The following is a 21471-nucleotide window of genomic DNA, read 5'->3' as shown; positions in this document are numbered from 1 at the left end:
TAAGTATCTTGATCAAATTCTTATAAACGTTTTGTTACTTTTTGGATGTAGTAAATTGGCTAAAAAGCCTAACTAATAAGCATGTTTAGAGCAATTGTATAAGTTTGGCCTTTGGATTTAATAAAGGAATTTATGGTAAATTAGTGTTTCATAGTTTTCCATATTAATAATTTCAAATATTATTAATAATTTCAACACAGGGGTGTAAGCATCATTGCATAAAAAAAACCGCATGTATATGAAGAAAATAACCATGTATACATACAAGGCGTAGTAACACTGCACATCTCAATAGTGCAAGCAACATGGGTTGCTTGTCTGCCTTCTGGATCAACAAGAACACGCTCTTCTCCTGTTACCAAGTCACATGGCACACTCTAAAAAAATTAAGAAAGTTGAAGTTAAATTACTCTCTTAAAAACAGAATTAGAATATTTCCCAAAGGGGGAAAAAAAATTGGAAATTGGAACAGAATATACCCCTGTATTTACACCCTACAAACTAATGTAATAATCTTTGCAAAGGGCATATCTTGTAAGGTAGCATTTGAAAACCTCAGTCTGGGCCACAGATCTGTCCTAGACAAAGGAATGCATGCTCTGCTTAATTTACATTGAAGCAGTAAACAGAGTCAAAGCAGGAAGGGAAACAAAGAAAGCTCAAACAGGTGAGAAAAATCCAACAGGGAACATCCTTTCACATAGATTCTTTGCCTCCTCATGCCCAGCTGGAAACGTTTTTCAAGAGAGGGACTGAAACCGTAAAAATAAGGGACAAATGCCCTAAAGCACCACCCCCTCTCTCCCTGCCCATTGCATTCACAGCACCTCACACAATAAAGAAAGCATTCGTTGGACTCTAGGGTGGGATCCTGATCTACAGGGTTTGGTCAGTAACACTGCTGAAACCACGTGGTGAGAAACTTAAACTATATCAGATTGAAGTGAAGTTTGGTAAATATCTTACCTATATTTTTCCTGTAACCATTTCTGACTTTTATGCCTCATTACTTGTACTCACTTAAAATCGTTTTGTAGTTAATAAACTTGTTTTACTGTTATCTAATCCAGTGTGTTTAATTTAAAGTGTCTGAATACTATTTGAGATAATAAGATGGCACATTGTTCCTTTTAAAGAATAACAGATTTAAAATACTTTGTACTGTCCAGGAGAGGGCTGAGCAGTACTGGACACACATTTCTGGGGGGAAATCTGGGATTGGAGGCATGTTGGGGTCACCATGCGTATGACCAAGGCTGGTGAAAGCCAGAGCGTAACCCAAGTGTGGCTGGCTGGTTGCACTTACACGGTGACATGCAGTGTGGTTTGCATGCTGGACAACTGCGAGCGGCCCAGGTGGGAGCTACTTTTGCAAGGCTTTATAAGTTAACAAAGGTTGTCTGGCAGGGGTGACAGACCTTTGTTCATATCTGAATTGTTCGCTGGTATGTCACAGAAATAAACCCAAGTATACTACATTCCTACATATGTGGTCAGATAGAGCCCAATTTTGTTGACCTTCTAGACATGGAGGGGAGGAAGTTGAGGATACAATTTCTCTCTGATGGGTGGTTTTAAATTGTATCGATCATTGTCTATTGATTAAATGAGATGTGGTAGGACAAGGGAGCGGTGTAATGTGTCTTTCTGCTCAATTTTGTTGCAGTTCCTGTGGTGCTGTGTTTTTAAAAGTGATCCAAAGTTTTGGTCACTTTGATTAAGTGCCTTTTGGTATAGTTTCCTCTAAAACAAAATCTAAATAAAATAAGTTATCTTTCTCCCTCCGACCCACCCTTGTGATCTAGTGGATTACCATCTCTGGTTTGATTTCTTTTAGAGTAGGGATAGATTTATCCTTGAGATATCCCTGCCAAAAGTAATTTACAGAAGATAGACAATGGAGTACAGTAAATATTTTGTTCTATGTTCAATTACATTCTAATATGTGGAAGGCAACATTTAGAGACTACTAATTTCTGTAATCAGAAGCTCTTCCCCTGAACCCATTCCCCAGTTCCTGCAATGTAGTATCATTATGCTTTAACTTTGTATTTCTCCAGCCCCAGGAAGTATATGCTTTAATCATATTAGCAACAACATACAATATGCTGAGCACAAAGAATCCTCAATAGATTAAAGAAATTTTTCATGAAAACTCCACTAACAAGGGGTGCACATGCACACATTCCTACATACATACACAATATATGGTTTCAGATTACTTATTCAAAGGCAGATGTTTGGTCCTAGGGATTAGAATTTCGTATTAATGTAAAATATATTAGAAATTAAAATGGTGAGACTTACAAAATCACTACTGTTAAAGAATTAACCAAAACTCAGCATGTTTTACTGACAGATCACTACTACAGATTTATATGTAATTACTATATAAATATTGGTGATTTTAATACTTAGTCTTTTAAATTAATACTTTGTAATACCATTTCTATTTGCCTCTCTGCAACTTCTATGCAGCTGGAAACAGACTAGAGAAAAAGACCTACACAGATTTTGAAGGCAATCAGCGGGGCTAATGAAATCTTATTCAAGCCACCTAAAGCAACACCATAGCAATGCCCTTTAAATCAAAGCATTTGCTGCAAGTGGGTAAAACATTTTATTCAATGCCCACTAGTACTAATATAAACATTAAAACAGGAAGAGAGAAGTTAGTATACGCCAGGGTAGCTACTTTGAATAGAAATGAAACTAGCTTAGCAAGATGTTGTACAACAGGAATAAATAATTCTATATTATGTATTGACTAGAGAACAATGCCCTCCCCTATTGATGTTCTGAGATGGATAAAACTCCACACCAAAAAGAAAGGAAATTCTATAGACATGGTGTCCCTTGACACAAGTACTTCCTTGAAAATACATGCAACAAGCTCCTGGGACTGGTCCACCAATCTGGAGGGCTTTTAGCAGGGAGATGGACATAATGTGGCAGCTGGAAGGCAAGAAATGAACTTGCTACTACTTTTGGTTTTCATGGTTTAAAAACACTTCTCCAATTAAATCTAACACCTCTTTACATAGTGACCCAAGAAAGTGATTTATATAAAAAATCAACTTTTCTTTCATGTTTCTATTTCTGTAATTTGCTAATGAAAAAAATTATTTTATTTTACGTAACCTGAATTAAGTGTTTTTTTCTGATATGTCAATCGGTGATCATCCCAACCTAACACTGCCCTTGTTTTCCCAAGGTCACAGTCCACGGACAGCTGCCTTAATGCAAGGTCAAGGGGAACAGAGGCAGTCATCTCCACTCCCCAGACAGTCCTACAAGAAAGCTAGCAAAAGCCAATGTAAGCACAGGGGTGAACCAGTGACTGAAGGGCAATAGACTGCTACATGCATGAAGTTCTTTGGACACCATTTCTTCTCTTTCTGTGCATCACTAGTATTAATGCACACTGACAGTATCATAATTCAAGACTACATTTTAGCAGAGATTATTTCAAAGACTACCCTAAAAACTTACATTTATTAAAAGAAAATATTTTGTATTATGACATGAATGCATGTACAGTTGAAGAGAAATTGCTTAAGTAACATACTGACAGCATCATTACTCTTTTGGAAAATCTCATGGGCCAGCAGTTTTAATGGACCACAGTATATTCCTGATTTTGCTGCCAAGTATCTTTGGATAGCATGATGAGTTTTTCCACTATTTGTAGGGCCAGCATGAAAGACTATCTTCCTTTGAATAGCCCTGGCTTCTGGATACCTAAAACACAAAACAAAGACAAAAATAATTATAATCTATCATCCAGATACAGATTTGGGTGAAATCCCAAGTGAATTTGTGCTATTTGCCCATTTATTTTAAATTGTCATTTAATAAAACAAAAGACTGGGAGGAGATAGTTCTTAAACTCAATCAAGTACAAAGAGGTTTCAATATAATCCCCAAATATTAGTCGACCTCTTGACCATTTCAGAAAGTTTAGTCAAATATGTGAATACCGTTGTCAACAAATAATATTCTTACTATTATTGTCTTACTACTGCATTCTTTTTATTTACTTTTTAGAGTTTTGACTTACTGTCTATTGAATAGAATATGAGTAAAAGACAGCTTTGTGTAGAGGTAGTTTCTATCAACAAGCTAAAATTGTTTAACAGGGGAGGAGAAAGAAAGAATGTCGGATAATGGAACAGCAATCTCATAACTGAAGCCCTCTCATTTTAATTGTAATTCTTTGGCAAAGAACACCGATAGCAACAGACATCACATCAAATAAGTCTGCCTCCTGGCACAAGAGGATTGTAAAAGTGATCTGATAGCCACGGTTGAACTTTTATGTCATAAAGCCCAGGTCCAAAGCATCTGCAAAACTGGTTATTCTTAGAAAAAATAGCCAATACCTGACTCTCCAGCAAATGTGTCATTTCATTAATCACCTGGATAATGGAGCAGAGAGTGTGCTTATAAAACTCGCAAATGACACCAAGCTTGAAGGGGTTGCAAGCACTTTGGAGAATGGGATTAGAATTCAAAACAAACTTGACTAATTAGAGAACTGGCCTGAATTCAACAAGAGGAAATTCAATAAAGACAAGGGCAAAGTACTTCACTTAGGAAGGAAAATCAAATGCACAACTACAAAATAGGGAATGACTGGCTAGGTCAGTGGCTCTCAAACTTTTTTACTGGTGACCCCTTTCACATAGCAAGCCTCTGAGTGCAACCCCCCTTATAAATTAAAAACATTTTTTTATATATTTAACACCATTATAAATGCTGGAGGCAAAGCGGGGTTTGGGGTGGATGTTGACAGCTCGCCACCCCCCAAGTAATAATCTCGCAACCCGCTGAGGGGTCCTGACCCCCAGTTTGAGAACCCCTGGGCTAGGTGGTAATACGGCTGAAAAGGATCTGGGAGTTATAGCAAATCACAAATTGATTAAAAGTAAAAAACGCAGTGCTGCTGCGAAAAAGGCGAATATCATTCCACGGTGTATTAACGGGAGTGTTGTATGTAAGACACAGGAAGTAACTGTTCCACTCTACTCGGCGCTGCTGCCCCATTCTGGGCACCACACTTTAGCAAAGATGTGGACAAGTTGGGGAGAGTCAAGAAGAGAGCAAAAAAAATATAATAAAAAGGTTTGGAAAACTGGATATATGAGGAAACATTTAAAAAACCGGGCACGGGGGGGAACAGTTTTCAAATATGTTCAGGGCTGCTATAAAGAGCATGGTGATCAATTGTTCTCCACAGCTACTGAAGACAGGACAAGAAGTAATGTGTTTAAGCTGCAGCAAGGAGATTTAGGTTAGGTATTAGTAAAAATTTTCTAACTATAAACGATAGTTAAACTCAGGAATAGTCTTCCAAGGAAGGTTGTGGAATCCCTATCATTGGAAGTTTCTAAGAAAAGGTTCAGCAAATACCTGTCAGGGACAGTCTAGGCTTATTTGATTCTGCCACAGTGCAGGAGGCTGCACTGGAGTTTTCAAGGTCCCTTTGGGCCTTGTACTTCTATGATTCTATGTCACTATGACCCTTGATTTCAAGGTTCTGCACGTTTTTCTGAAATCATTACCCACCAAAGATTGGACAACCACAGGCATGAGCCTGAGCTCCATCTTAGGTTTAGATATTACATAACAAAGCGTTAACTACTAAACCGTACTGGACTAATCAAAACCTGTTACTCTTAGCTATACATTATTTCCAATTTGTATTGATACTAGTAGCCAGGTACGCACAGTATCAATTCTGATAACTAGCTATAACAACATCTTCCAGACAATGAAATTAGTATAGTCTTTAGCATGAAAACTGCTGTCACTAACAGCAATAATATGAAAGTCTGACACTTAAAAACACTAACCAGTTGGGTGGCAATCTTAAGTCACTGATCTTGCGCAGATCATCCATACAGTCCAGCATAGGAAAGATCTGCTTAGCATGTCTCAGAAAAAACGGGAAGAGATCATCAACGTGACCTGGAAGACAAACACTTTTAACAAAGTTTGCTACTTCTAACGAATATGGGTTCATGAGATGGGTTTTTTGAAAAAAGTATAACAATAATATGGACTCATTAAGCCTATAATGCAATACAATCTAGTATTAAAAAAAAAAAAAAACACACAAGAAAACAAAATCTAACTTCAGTACAGTGACTTTGGCTATTCCACAGCATCTTACTGAACTTGTTACAGAAGATTTCCAAAATAGGCAGATTTTTAGGATGATTTGTTTAGGCTAAACCAAATAAAAATTTTAATTTATTTTTGATGCTCTTCAATTAGTATGGTATGACTCCCATCACTGAGTATTTTGTATTAAAATTAAGATGAGTTTGAAACTTTCATGTATAGGTTTGTTCGGGGGTGAAGCTCATTCCTCAACTTGCTTTGACAAATATTTTATGTGCCACTGTATACTATTTTAGAAGCTTATGAAAATTTTAAAAGGATGCTAACAAATATGTTGGGTCCATAATTTAAAGTACAGTAGGTTAAACTATATTTCAAGTATAGAGAATTTTTGTCACATTTAACACTTTAGAACTGCCATTTAAAAATAAAACACTACTGTTTTTGTAGAACATATTCTAAAAGTAGAGCTGTGTGCACTCCTGTGCTGCTTCTATAGCCATCAGCTAGCATCTCCTCTTCATAGGCACAGACATTATTAATTATGTTACAGAATGGAATTACCAGAACATGAATGGCAGTGTCAGTACTGACGACAACAACAAAACACACCAAAGAAACAAAGCAAAGGATCAAAAGTATACTCTCCAGCGTCTACAAAAAATCAAGAGAAAGTAAGCAATATTAAAACCAGTAATCCATCAGAATATTCTCCAACAGCCCCTTAAAGATCATAGAAGTTGTAAAGCCGTAACAGAAAAATATATGGAATGGAAAAAGTAAACATGGCCATCAAGTCTTTTTCTTTAAAATTTGTAACTTGCAAGGAATAGATACTTTTGTGGAAGGGATGTACTTCAGATATGCAGCTTCATGGTGGTCTGGAGAGCAATAAGTGCTAAAGGGCCAGATCCCACAAAGTGTAGTACGCCTCCACTCCTTCCATTCCCTCTTCAGTGGGCTTCAAGGGCATTGAGCACCTCATAGATTCAGACTCAGTTTTCTTTATCCTTATACAAGCCAGAGTAGGAAGTAAAACTATTAACGAACTAAGTTTTATTTGAAAAGATGTTCTATATACTTGCCTGCACCACAACATATATCATTTAGAATAATGTGTACATCAGCACTCAGGAAACTGGACTCCATAACGTACTTTCTAAAGCTTATAAATGCTTGGTGAAAAAGACGAGCTGTGGAAGGAGGGGAAAAAATTTCACTGTTACATACAAAGTTTCACTTTGAAATACCTAATAGAACAAGCAAAATGTCAATTTAAATCAAGTTACTTAACTAGAAATAATATATTTTTCACAATATATCTTGTTCAGATCTTTTGTATACAAACATTCAGATTACAAAAGAAAAGCAAGCTGCTCAGACAATAGGGTTTGCCTGTAACAGTTTTGCTAAAAGCAGCTAAAAAATAAGGCAAAACCCAAGAGGACATATTTGTTTGATGTACGATGTGTGTGAGTTATTCTACTAGAAAGGAAAAAACACAAGAAAAAACATCCAGGTCATAACTTCATTTTAAAATATAGTTGGTGCCACAAATTACATTTTTCTTACCATCCAGCCCATTTTCTCCTCCCAGTCTCTGCATTTCTTTCCGCTTGTAAAACTTATTTAAGATTTTCAGGACTTCACCTGTAAGATAAAAATTTAGAATTTCTTAACTTAATTGACGTGTCAGATTAACCTTTGCTCAAAATATAATTAAGAAAGACTACAATTATTTTGTTCAACTCAGTCTAAGGTCCAGATTTTAAAAAGTATTTAGGCATTGCCTAACTTGACTTGGCAGCCTAGATCTCACCGAAAGTCAGTGGTACTTGAGCTCCTAAGTCATTTTTGAAAGTGGTCTATTTAGGCCTTGCCACACTGAGCACAACACCTAAATACCTTAAAAAAATGTGCGTCTAAATGTTTGTAAAAAAACGAGCGCTTGTCGTCATGAACACACTCTTATTTTCGTTAAGTTTAATTATAACTGACATTGAGCCTTGTACTGGGGATGGCCATCATCTCAAGTGATTCCAGAGGAATTTCCATACTGGATCAGACCAGTGACCCATTTAGTTCAGTATCCTGTCTCTGACAGAAGCCTATCTCAGATACTTTATAGGAAGGTGCAAGAAAACATGTAGTGCACAGTTACTACTCTTGTTAGTTAATGGTAGGCTGTGACCCAAAGCATAATGGTTTACATCCCATACATACACACACTCACACACAACCATGACCACTTAGTTTCCTATTAATCTGGAGATTCTGTCAAAGGCTTGTTCAAATCACTTATTTCTTCTTTGATCACAACATAATAACACTAACATTATGTTAGCCCAATCAAAGAGAATATGCCACTTTCTAAACTGCTAAATAATTTTTTAAATATATAATAATGAAATATATTTAAGACAAGGCTGGAGCCTCCCCTGCAGCTGGTAGTGGGCAGAAGACAGAAAATTCTACAAATTTCACACCAAAAAGTTTCCTGGAAAATACCCCTCAAGATGACTGCACCAAGAATCAAAGAGGAACCAGGGGAGATGAAGGCTTCCAACCCCACACGTCTATAGGAAAGACAGCACCTAGATCAGAAGAGATATGCTGCAAGGAGCTGTGTGTTACTGCTCTGACCATTCTCCCCACCAGGCAATATGGGTCCTACAGGAGTTGTGGTACTATTAGCAGATTTCCCCTCCAGTTGCTCAGTAGCACGTACATCATGTTATCCTTTCACTCTGCCCATCAGATTATTTTGAGCAAGTAGAGTATTGATAGCATATAAGAAGTCCTTTAAAAAAGCAGTACTGTGTAGTCAGAATATGAACTATGTAAGAATAGTGCACACATGCGCAACAATGTTGATCCTTACAAACCTAAACAGAAATTATCAGACTAATTTTAGGCACCAGTCTTGACAGCTTCCCTTTAACTTAACAGAAAGGAAGACTAAAATGTTAATTGCCTATGTGGCAAATTGAGTGGTTTATGAAAACCTGACTACATATTCACTCAGGCAACAGTTTCTTCTCTACTGTTCTGCATTTCTCCCTTCTCTGCAGTCACCCCTTTACAGTTTGCTAAACATGACTGCAAATACTTCAAGTAACGGAAGTCTAAACATAAATAATAACCATTGCATCCCATCACTTCAACCCCCTAGCCTTAGTTTAAAAAAAGAGAAAAAAAATCGAGAATTCACAGATCAATATTTGAATTTGAGTGTTTAGGGGGAAAAGGAAAGAACGAGTTGTTTTAAGAAGATTAACACTTAGAACCAAGATACCCGCCAGAAAACTTTTCGGTGTATAAAATGACAAATCCCAAATTCCAACCAGATTAGACCCCATGCTATAGGATATAAACCTAAATAAATTTAAATGGAAATCTGGTTTTAATCTTAATTCTACCAGCCCTGGCAGTACTATAATTTTAAAACCATTACAAATTAAAACCTCATTTACCTTTAAAATAAAGGGTCACTACCTTTAAACATCTAATAACAAAAGCTACGCGTTAGGTCTTTCTTGAACAGGCAGTTCACCCATTTCAGAAGTATCCAAATAAAAATGGTCAGACAATATAAGCTAATATATCTAGAGTTGGAGCAGTCACTCCAACTTACCCAATACACTTGGCTATTGTAGCACATGGTACAGTGCAAAAGATATATATGTTCTAAGAATACTGAAACATCAGAAAGCAAGCTAAGAACAGTGTAATAACCCTTAACTCTGCAAGGCAGATGCAGGGTTACATCAGAGTTGCATCTGTTTATGTCAGGTATGAATTTAGCACTTATTAAAAATTAAGAGCCCAGGTGGCAAAAATAGTGTACTTCCATCTGCAACTGAATAGAAGATTGCACTCATTCTACTAGACATGCTTTGTCCATTATCCAGACATTCATGATCTATCCTTTAATTACTTCTACTCATACCTAATATTCCTAAAGCTCTGAAAACATGAAGAACTAAATATTATTGTAAAAGTTAACATGACTAATCAAGAGAAAAAGCTAAGCATTCTGAGCAACTTCAGGGTAAATTTTACTTTCAAGATTCCCCTTACAAGCTACACGTCAACTGGGCCTCATTTCTGAGCTCACAAAAAAAAAAAATATATTTTATGAAATAGCTGACCTGGCCACGAAGTACAATTGGTCTAGATCTGTACACATTCCCATCCGCCACGTTTTTGCCAGCCTTTTTTTTTTTTTTAATTTATTTTGTATCTCATGGTGCCAGCACAGACTGCAACAGTTGAATGCCTTAACTTGCACCCTGCAGCATCAGCTAACAAAGGCAGAGTACCAGCAGAACAGTGCAGGGGGGACTTTGGCACCACTGTATTGCATTTTCTGTTCAATCCCCAAGCCCTGAGCGAACTAGAACTAGAACTGCACTCAAACAATTATGAATGCATGGTGAGAATATTTTATTCGCTAGAGCTCTCTCTCTCTCTCTCTCAAAAAAAAAAAAAAATAAAAAATGAAACCCCTAAATTCCTCTTTGGACTTTCCAGAACTAGCTTTGAGAAGAGTGGGGAGAGCAGGAGATACTTAATGTTTGACACTGAGTACATGTCCATGAATCTAAACTCAGTTACAAAACTTACAGGTCAGTGTTATTTATTATCCTAAGCAGTAAGGCATTGGGACTACACCATACCTCTTGACTTTAAGCACACTCTCTTCCTTTCTAAGGGCTTGTCTACATTACAGAGCTTTGGCCAATACAATGATGCCAGCAGAGCCCAAGTGTAGATGCAGCATAAGCCAGCAAAATAAGTTTGTCTGCCTGCACAGTAACACCACCTCCCTGAGGTTGCTAGCTAAGCCAAAGAAGAACTCTGTCACCACAGTCACATCTACCCTGGAGGTTTTACTGGCATAGCCATGTCAGCTAGGCGGTGTAATTTCTTTTCTCCCATGCTCGCTCCTAGCCAATGCAGCTATGCCAGCAAAACTTTGTGCCGTAGACCTGGCCTAAACTATTCTACTTCCTCTCACAATTAGAATCTCATGCCTAAGGCCATGTCTTCACTAGGAGAACTTTACTATTAAAGGAATACTGACCTACTATACTGGCGAAGTGCTCCTACGGTGGGCACAGCTACATCAGCAAAGCTGCAGTTTCTACCAGTGTGGTAAAACCACCCCCCACACATGAAACAAGATATACCAACAAAGCTGCACTTTTGCTGGTATAGCTGCATCTACACTAGGGACTTCTGTTGCACAACTCTGACAGTCAGGGATCACAACTCTTCATATCGCTGACCAATACAGCAGTGCCAGTAAAAGTCCACAGCACAGATCTAGCCTTAATGTCTGTACACCACCTAGGGACAGCAGAGCCCTGATCCCTAACTGAGACCTCTAGATAGTATGCTACATAATAAAACAATATTACCTCCTCCCAGCTAAGTCAAAGAGCATCTCTCTAATTATTCTTGATCTTTCTGTTGTCTTTCACACAACTGAGCACTCACCATTTACGTTCTACACCTACATGAATCTCTGTTCTCTTGATTATTATTCTGTCTTTCTAATTGTTTTTTCAGCATCACCTTTAGGGGCTCCTCATCTTCCTATCTATTAAAAGCGGTAAAGAGTCCTGTGGCACCTTATAGACTAACAGACGTCTTGGAGCATAAGCTTTCATGGGTGAATCCCCACAGGGATCTATCCTCTGGTTTCATCTCGTCTCTCTCTCTCTGTATATATGCACTTTATATAGATGATCCCCATATTTACCTCTGACCTTTCCCCTTCTGAGCAATCTAGCATAGTTGAAAATTTGACTATTTACTCCTATTCTTCACTTTGTCTCTCTTAGCCAATCTCTAGTCAGAGGACAGCACTTTAGCTCTCATTCCTTGACTACTTTGCTTCTTTAAGAGCATTTTGTGAGGTACTTTGTCACAGGCTTTTTGACATTCCAAGTAAGTTACAGAAGCTTTGCAGGTTTGTCCCCAACATGTCATATTCATCTAGGTGCTTTTAGTTCTATTTTTAAACCTTTATCCTAAATCTGAAGTAAAGCTCACAAGACTGCAATTCCTAGCATCAGTGTTAGCATTTTTTTTCTTCCAAAGACAGGTTCAACATTTCACACTCTAGTCTTATTGAAGAGTAGCCAATTTCAATGACAGATTGGATATTTTTGCTAGAAGCTCAACTGCCTTATTCTTAAACTCCTTCAGAACCCTTGCACATATACCATCAAGTAAATCCTAGTGATTTCTTGCTCTTAATTTTAAATCAAATTTGTTCTAGCAATTCCTATTCTGATACTTTGAACTCTAACAGCACCTCAACTTTATTACCTGAGAAGTGTAGGTCCAAAGGCAGAATCTCTTCATCACTTCCTGTGCTGAAGGCAGATAAAGATAAGATCACTCAGCTTCTCTGGTATGTCTGTATCTTTTTTATGCCCTGGTAGACCAATGAACCAACTGACTCTCTCTCAGGTTTCCTGATATACTTAAAATATTTCCTGTCATTTATTTTATGTCTTTGGCTATTTATTCTTCAAAACCCCTTCAACAATTAACTTTCATGTTATATTTCAGAGTAACAGCCGTGTTAGTCTGTATTCGCAAAAAGAAAAGGAGTACTTGTGGCACTTTAGAGACTAACCAATTTATTTGAGCATAAGCTTTCGTGAGCTACAGCTCACTTCATCGGATGCATACTGTGGAAACTGCAGAAGACATTATATACACAGAGACCATGAAACAATACCTGGATTTGTGCTGGAAATGGCCCAACTTGATTATCATACACATTGTAAGGAGAGTGATCACTTTAGATAAGCTATTACCAGCAGGAGAGTGGGGTGGGACGAGGTATTGTTCCATGGTCTCTGTGTATATAATGTCTTCTGCAGTTTCCACAGTATGCATCCGATGAAGTGAGCTGTAGCTCACGAAAGCTCATGCTCAAATAAATTGGTTAGTCTCTAAGGTGCCACAAGTACTCCTTTTCTTTTCATGTTATATTTTACTTGACACAGTTTGGTCCTTTCCATTTCCTTTATTAGAATTGAAATTTCATTTTCTGAAGGTTACCTGCTTCACTCAAACAGCCTCTTGAACCTTGCCATTAAACAACCCTTTTTTCTCCTTTCCCTTCCTGATTCCTTTTTGTGTAGAAGTGTGACTATTACAGTGTGCTTAAATGAACTGCATGCTGAGCCAAAGGATTTAAATTCACTCACCTTTAACATAGGGTCTTTTTGACTAGCTTCTTCTTATTTTTAAAACCTCCTTTTTAAAGTTTAATGTCACAGTGCCAGTTTTTCGTATGATTTCTTCCCCAAGGATGTTGAGCTAATTACATTATGGTCACTTATGAGTTAGTTGCTCAGCTATAATTACTTTTTTAATCACTTCATAAGTTCTTTAGAACTAAGTTAAGAATAATTGTTCCAAGAAGCAACCATTTTAAGATGTGTGGAAATTGCTTCTCTGAACCTTTTCCCACGCTGACATTTGACCAGTTTATATACAAGTAGTTGAAATCACCCTTTCTTATTGTTTTATTATACTTAGCTGCCTCTGACTTCCCAGCACATTGTACATTCAACATCCTTTTCCTGATCAGGATGCCACCAGTAGAATCCTATTACATTTGTATTCTTATAACATTAATTTATTTGTACTTTAACAAAATTTTAAAATGGCTACAAGACCAAGTTACTAATACAGGCTTGTCTGTAAAATATCAATTAACCGTGCTAAAACTAACTCAGAGAGGACAGACATTTTAAAAGTACACCTCCTCTAGTGAACTTGATAAAGAAACTCAGGATTTCCAGTTAGTTATAGGCAGATTGCAAGACATTCTATGTTTAAAGTGTATTTAGTTAAACTACCAGGAAGATATTTCAAACTTCAGTTTTGTTGTTTGAAAAAACTTAAAACAAATCTATGTAAGGAGACTTCAGAATCTATAGCCTTTCCAATTTTAACCCACTCTTGCATAAAAACCCTATGGCACCTACAGGTCCTGTGGAATTATATTATGCACAAAATTTAATAGTGTGCATCTTTGAGTCTGCATGATGTGTGGAATTTAGAGTTTAAAAAGTTAAGCAGCATATCCATTATCAAAGTCTTCATAACCTTAATTGTTAAGCTGCCAATGTTCATTTGAGTGTTCTGGAATTTTTGGCTACTACAAACGGTTACTCATTAAAATTAACAAGTGATTCATTGCAGAATTACGCATACTGTGGAAAATGGTCAGCCTCATTATTTACAGGATCAGTTATTACATCTTTTAATCCACTTATAACTCTTTCCTGAGTTTTACTTTGAGAATGCAATTTTATAGAATCTTTGTTCAAAATTGCTAACAATGAAAGGAATCACACAGTACACGTTCAGCATATCCATAGAGAGCTTTAAAGGTTTGAGGGTTTCTTGTTTTTTTAAGAGAAGGATGAATATTTGAAAAGATAAATGTTAGATCTTTTCCTTACTATTACTGCTGCACTTCAAAGTACAGAACCTACTGGGAGCAGAACAGAGAAAGCTAGAGGACAGACATTTGCTTGGAGGGCTCTTGCATTGCATTCCTCACAAACTTAGAGCATGAAAACATCAGTTCTTTTAGCCATTTTAAAGTAATCGATTATTTGTGGAAAGGTGAAGAATTTAACTAATCTGTCAAGACAGGCCTTGTTCTCTGCCCATAGGTTACTAGAGATCAAACAGATTCTATGTGTGTGTTTCCTAAACCATTTCTCAAAGTTATAATTTTGAACAAAAAATACTGAAATGCATTTCTAATACACATCAAATAAAGACCACTGATACAGCCCACTTAGCTGGTTATCTGGCTCGACTTGCTATCATCTTTCAGTCTAGTTCTACTGTATGCAGACACTCTTTGCCCTTTAAAAGCATGTGAAGGAAGCTAGAAGATGTAACAAAGATACTAATTCTCTGGTTTACTGGTATTTGAATTCTCAATCACTGCCAATTCCAGGCTCCAGCTGCTACTCAAGGAGGAGTCTTCACACACCTCAGACTTAGGAAGGCACGACAGTTCAGGATTTCCACTTAACACTCTGTGTGGCAATAATCATGTTTTGTTTTGTTATTTATTTATTTGCCAAGCCCATGCAGTCTCTTCCTCGAAAGTCTCCCCTAACCACTTAGCTTGCTATAAAGTAATACCAAACAAAGTAAGATTAAGAAAATATTTTTTCATACAACACACAGTCAGTCTGGAACTCTTTGTCAGAGGATGTTGTGAAGACCAAGACTTTAATAGGGTTCAAAAAAGAGCTAGATAAATTCATGGATGATAGGTCCATCAATGACTATTAGCCAGGATGGGCAGGGATGGTGTCCCTAGCCTCCGTTTCCCAGAAGCTGGGAATGGGCGACAAGGGATGGATCACTTGATGATTCCCTGTTCTGTTCATTCCCTCTGGAGCACCTAGCATTCATCACTGTCGGAAGACAAGATACTGGGCTAGATGGACCTTTGGTCTGACCCAGTATAGCAGCTCTTATGCTCATATTATTTTGATAGGTTTCCCACTTCCCACCAATACGTTTTGCACAGACCATTTACTGTCCAAACTAACATTAGATTAGGACAGCATCTAATAATCTAATGTATTATCTAAAACTGTTTTAATTTAGATCCTGCACTCTTTAGAGCACCAGTGTCATTTTCAGCTTTATACAGCACCAAGAGCTCAACAAAATTGCCTCGTTTAGGAAGTCCTAAGGTTTTTATGGCACGTGTTGACAAAATTACATTGCTCCTGAGTGGAAGAGGACAAATAAATTCAGAATTAATAAGTGAATGATTTTTAAAAAAACTTTAAAAAGAAAAACTGGATTACACCTAGCATCTCGAAAGAAAGCTTTGAAGTTCTAGGGAAATATTGATCACATATATGGGGACATGAAAACAAACAAAATGTTTGAAAGGGCACAAGGCATTTCCTATTTTGTTTTAATTTAAACTCCACATAAACTAAAGGATCATGCAAGATGACAAGAATTACAACTACTGTACATGACTTCTAAAATAAACTAGAGCAAGAGATTCTTTTATTTTCTTCCAATGCCAGAGTTCAATATTCCATAATGCTCCTACAACACTCAACAGCTTCAGTAGCACAGAATGCATTAAAGTGAATACAATTCCCTATAAGGCTTTAGTTGTTAATGATGTTAACCACTGAAACACACCCAGAATCCTGCACTTATGTTCCAGCTAGAAAGTGTTTCTGCTCATCTTTAAAAATGAAACCAAGAAGAAAAAATCTCAGTCTTTGACAAACAGCTGTTAAAGAACATTATGGTTATGACAGGTCTGGTCAAGCTCCCCCTGCTGGACGCTGATCAGACTGCTGTGAAGGGCACCAAATGTTGACTCCCATGTGCCCTTAGCTTGCTGGGACTGGTAAGACTTTAGGCATCATCCTAGCTTTGGCCCTCTAGGCATGCACAGACCCAGACCTGTGTCTCAGATTTAATAATTTTATTAAGATAATGTTGAAATAAAAAGAAAACGGTACAGAGTTTAAGCATAAAAGTTTCTGGTTATCAGGAAATAAGGTACAGATTATCAAGGGGTGCGAAATTTGGTTTAGGAACGGGTGGCGTAAGGGATACATAATGTGCAATCTCCCCGATTGGGGGTAAAAGTTTAACCGGTCAAAGTACAGACATTGAGATATGGGGGTATGTTGTCCATATAATGGCTATGTTCAGGTGTGGAGTATAATAAGTGGATACGATGATGGGGATGGATCTACCCTCATTTGGTGGGATTTAATGTTCAGTGAGTTTATGGTTCCAGTTCATATGTTCCAATGGAAAAAGTCTCTCAGTCCCTTTCCCATAGTTGATGCACGATGTCGTACCAGCTCACACCTCCTGGTACTGTCGGTGGCCGGTGACATGTTCGATGTAGATGTCCCTGGACCATCGGATGGTGTCCGAGACCATGAGGTGCTGCATGAGCCGTGCGTAGCGTCGACCGATCCCACAGGTCCGCAGCACACGCTCATTGCAGGGGTCCCAAGCGCCCAGGGCTCCGATGATCAGGGCATTCATCTGCACCTCGTAGTCCTTCGCTCTCAGGGTGTCGGCCAGAGGGGCGTATTTTTCCAGCTTATGAGCTCGGGCTTCCCAGAAGGCCGGGGTCCTGTTCTCGAAGGAGACCGTGATGTCGACGAGGATGATCTTTTTCTGGGCCTTGTCGGTGACTACCACGTCAGGTCGCAACTGGCTGTCAGTACCAGGGATGGCGCAGTTCACGGCGACCTCCCCCAGGCGTGGTGCGATGGCTTTCACTAAGCGGTTCTGGATGGCGTTGGGGCACAGCTGCCAGGGTCTGGAGTAGGGCTTGCAGCTGCACAGGACGTGGGGCAGGGTCTCGTTGGAGTAGCCGCACTTCCTGTAATGCTTGTCTCGGTTCCCGTGGCGGACGGCTCTGTTGAGCGGGACACAGTTGAGCCGGTGCAGTGGATGAACCACCAGTCAGCGAAACGGGTGAAGCCACCCCCGGCCAGGAAGTGGTTGCTGGCGTCCCACTTGCTAGTCAGTTCAAAGGCTTTACACCCTGGTCCGGTTTACGCTTCAGGGCTTCCATGTACAGCGAGTGGATGGCTGCCTTCAGGGTCCTCTCCAGCATGCCACTGGCGCTCGGGGTGATGATGGTGTTGTCCTCAGACCTGATCTGCGGCACTCTGACTCCCAGCTCCTGGCACTCCTCGCACCACTCCCAGCAGCAGCTGATGCGCTTCCCCAGGCGACACGTGGCATTGCGAGCACAGGACCATAATGAAGCGATGTCGCGCCCGTCCCGTCCGAATTCACCATCCAGGGAACCGCTCAGGAAGCTGGCGGTGTCTTGGTTGGAGGGGGCTCTGCCGATCCGCTTCTTTGTTGCATCATGGAGGGCGTTTGCTGCGATGTTCCTTACCATGGCATCGGGACACGTCAGCAGGAGGAAGGTGTGGGTGATCACCGCGATGTCACACAGGTCACCCATGCGGGGGACATTGGCACCACCATGCCTGTGGGCGATATAGACCAGATTGTTGCTGGCTCTCTGGGGAAGGAACAGCCACTTCTTCACCAGCTGCCAGACGATCTTGCCTGCCTTGTTGAGGGGTACCTTCGCCACGGTGGATCCCCTTCGGGCGAACGAGATGCGGGGGATCAGGAAGGTGTTCAGGGCTTTTATCTTCTGCCACGGTGCTAGCAGGGAGGCGTCGATCTTGGCAGCATCCTGCAAGATCTCCTGGATGGTGTCCTCGGGTGTCTGCCGAACACGGAAACCCGTCGGCGTGCCGAGGTGCCGGTACGCCTGCCCCTCTGCCAGGGGAATGACGGGCTCGCCCTGGATCTGGAACCCTGTCGTCTGCACCGAGTCCCTTTTGCTGCCGTTGATGTGGAGAGATGCGCGCTTCTTTGCATTGAAGCGAAGCCCCATCCAATCGGCAGCTCGACTGGTGGCATCTAGCATACGTTGGAGGTTCTCTGGGTCATCCGCGGTCAGGACCAGGTCATCCGCGTAAGCCAGGAAGCTCATCCTCTCACCATGGAGGTTGAAGCCATCTGCGCCATTGGAGATTGCTTGCAGCAACGGCTCCATGGCAAGGTTAAAGATGATGGGGCTGAGGGGACAGCCCTGCTTAACTCCGCTCTGGATCGGGATCTCAGCGGTCTCCCCTTCGACCAAGCAAATGGTGGTGCTGCATCCCTCGTACACCTCTCGGATCACACGGAGGAAGTTCTCTGGCATCCCAAACTCCTAGAGTGTGGCAAAGATGTGGTGGTGGGGCATGGACCCAAAGGCCTTAGCCAGGTCGAGCCATGCTACCGTGCACTGCCTCCGCGCCCTTCTGGCCGTTTCAATGATGGTTTGGAGAACAAAGTTGTGTTCATAGCAGCCCTCGCAGGACATGAAGCCTTTCTGGGTGGAGCTGATGGCTCCCCCGCTCACCGACCACTCCATGATCCTCGACGCCAGGCAGCTGGCATAGAGCTTGTACATTGTGGAGCAGAGGGAGATGGACTACTCTTGGCAGGGGACCCTGCAGACCAATTATCTAGGCCTTAAAATTCGTGCCGCCTCCCCAGCAGCTCTATCACATTCCCCAGAATCTCACCAGAGAATGAACCTTCTGGTTTACAAGTTCTCTCTTTAAGGGTACATGACAGTGAAAGCAAACAGACAGACTCTGTACAGGATTCTAAACACAACTGTTCTTTACTAAGTTAACATGAGAAATACACAGATCTATACACATGCTTCAGATTCCTCCCTACTCTGAAGAATTCCTTTGGCTTGGGCTGAGCTGTCCACGATCTTTCCCTTGCAGCTCATGGTTTTTCTTCAGGCTCCTGGAACCTTTCTATCTGAGCTGACCATCTCTGACCTTGGCTGGTCACCCAGAACAGACCACCTGCCACAAAAGCCTACCCATCTCTTCCTCTCTCCTGACAAAGCTTCCTGTTTATCCGATAGTCTCCTGAGTTTATCTACCCCCATACCAACACCTGGGCCCTTGGTTCTCTTCTTGGGGATTTTCCATTCCCCCTGCAGAGAAGATGGAGGGACTAGCTTACTTTGCTTAGACATCCTCCTTTGCATATCCATTGTCCCAAGATGGTTCTACCTGAACAGGCGACCATTTAATGATCTAATAAACCACCACAGTAACTGGACTGGGATAAATGTGCTACAGTCCCTCTCAGCAAATGGTGAATTCACCATTCACTGAGGATACACTTGCCATAATACAATAATCCATAACAACAGCTTTGTAACACCGTCCAGAATTCATGTGTTGTACATAGACAGATTCCCCAAGTCATCACACTGGTGCCTGAAGATGATCCTCCAAGATACAGTGGTGTGTGTAATAAGTTTCTAACATAGATGGGCATTTACTAGAAATGCTCATGAGCAGGTATGTTTGATTTTGATCTGGAGAAAATTCAGCCATTTGGCAGCATTACCACCTGCACTCCACAAAGTGAAATTTGAGGAAACTTTTTCAGATGCAGTCTGGTTAGGATTTGTGATAGTGAAGTTATGAAGCTACCACATATAAAAGTGACTGCCCACAAGATTTCAACCTAGCCAGTGAAGAGCCCACTATGGTAATCCAACATTTTCCATAATAAGGAGCAAAGAAAACAAAATCACAGGTTCTTCCTCCAAATATAACACACCTTGTAGGTCTTCAACAAAATATGTTGCCAATCCTAACAAATTAAGATTTGTAGTTTCTTGGTTACATTTGTCTTATCACTATGCTTAAGGAACAATCACCATATCTGAACAATTCAGAGGTCCTTGCCCCAGGTCTGTTAAAAGGAAATGATAACAGGTAAATAATTCAGTAATATAAGGGTAGATATGTCCTACGCTAATGATGAAGACACTGTAAAGGAAAGAAGATTTCTTATATATTTCTGTTCTTGTAACATCACATTTCTCTACTTTTCTAATAAGAGACTACAGTTCTCCATAAATAGATAATATTCAAACAGCTACTTGCTACAGCATGACAGAGGGACTTCTGCACCAGGTAGGAGGTAAAGAGAGTTTAGCATAGGCCTGAATTGTAACAATGCCAAGACTGATCCCTTCAGATACGTTGTTTTGACTACTTCCTGGTATAGTTACAATTCGGGACTACGCCAAACGCTGTTCACCTGCTACCTGACGCACGGTCCCTCCACGTCCCGGACGGCCCAGCACCACTTACTCTTGTTGAGCGGCTGGGTGAGCTCGGCCCCGATGTCCCCCTCCGGGCTCGGCCCCAGGGGCTGCACGTGCAGGGGCACGAACAAGGAGGTGTCCAGGGCTCTGCCGCCGTTCCCCTCGGACGAGGAGGAGGAGGAAGCGGCAGCGGCCCGGCTCGGGTACCGCAGGCCCCCCAGGCCCCGGAAGGCGGCAGAGGCGGCGCCGGCATAGCGGGGCGAGAGTCCCAGGTGGGGCGGCAGCCGGGACAGTAGCCATACGCAGCGATACATAGACGCAACACCCTCCGCTCCGCCGGCAACTGGCGGCGCGGCCCGACTGCGTCATCACAGAGTGACACAGGCCCCCGATCAGGGCTGCCCGGTAAGGTGCCTGAATGGGGAAAATATTAACAAAGATGGCAACAGCCCCGCCAGGCTTGCTATGCATCCAGAGGGAGAGGAAATGCTGAACCCGGCGGCGCCCCTTCCGCCAATACCCGGCCCGAAACCCTCCTTGGTCTCTAACACGGGGACGGCCAGGCAGGCAGGTCTGCCGCCGGCGATTAGCGATGACGAGATTAGGGTAGAAGGGCCCAG

At 40.8% G+C, this 21471-nt stretch overlaps 1 protein-coding gene across 1 annotated transcript in view; it reads right to left on the bottom strand.

The window, feature by feature from the left end:
- SUPV3L1 (Suv3 like RNA helicase) overlaps positions 1–21218 on the bottom strand; it is a 41033-nt gene extending 19815 nt beyond the window's left edge. Inside the window, exons 1-6 of the mRNA XM_048857403.2 lie at positions 20898–21218; positions 7699–7776; positions 7212–7319; positions 5856–5970; positions 3573–3741; positions 266–377 (exon numbers count right to left, since the gene is read on the bottom strand). Of these exons, the coding sequence (XP_048713360.2) occupies positions 266–377; positions 3573–3741; positions 5856–5970; positions 7212–7319; positions 7699–7776; positions 20898–21165 (850 nt within the window). The 5' untranslated portion in view covers positions 21166–21218. The remainder of the gene's footprint in view (positions 1–265; positions 378–3572; positions 3742–5855; positions 5971–7211; positions 7320–7698; positions 7777–20897) is intronic.
- Positions 21219–21471: the final 253 nt, after the last annotated feature.

This window comes from Caretta caretta, chromosome 7 (genome assembly GCF_965140235.1).
Source record: "Caretta caretta isolate rCarCar2 chromosome 7, rCarCar1.hap1, whole genome shotgun sequence".
Taxonomy (NCBI): Eukaryota; Metazoa; Chordata; order Testudines; family Cheloniidae; genus Caretta; species Caretta caretta.
The sequence above is the reverse complement of the archived record's forward strand: the minus strand, read 5'-3'. Positions and strand labels throughout refer to the sequence as shown.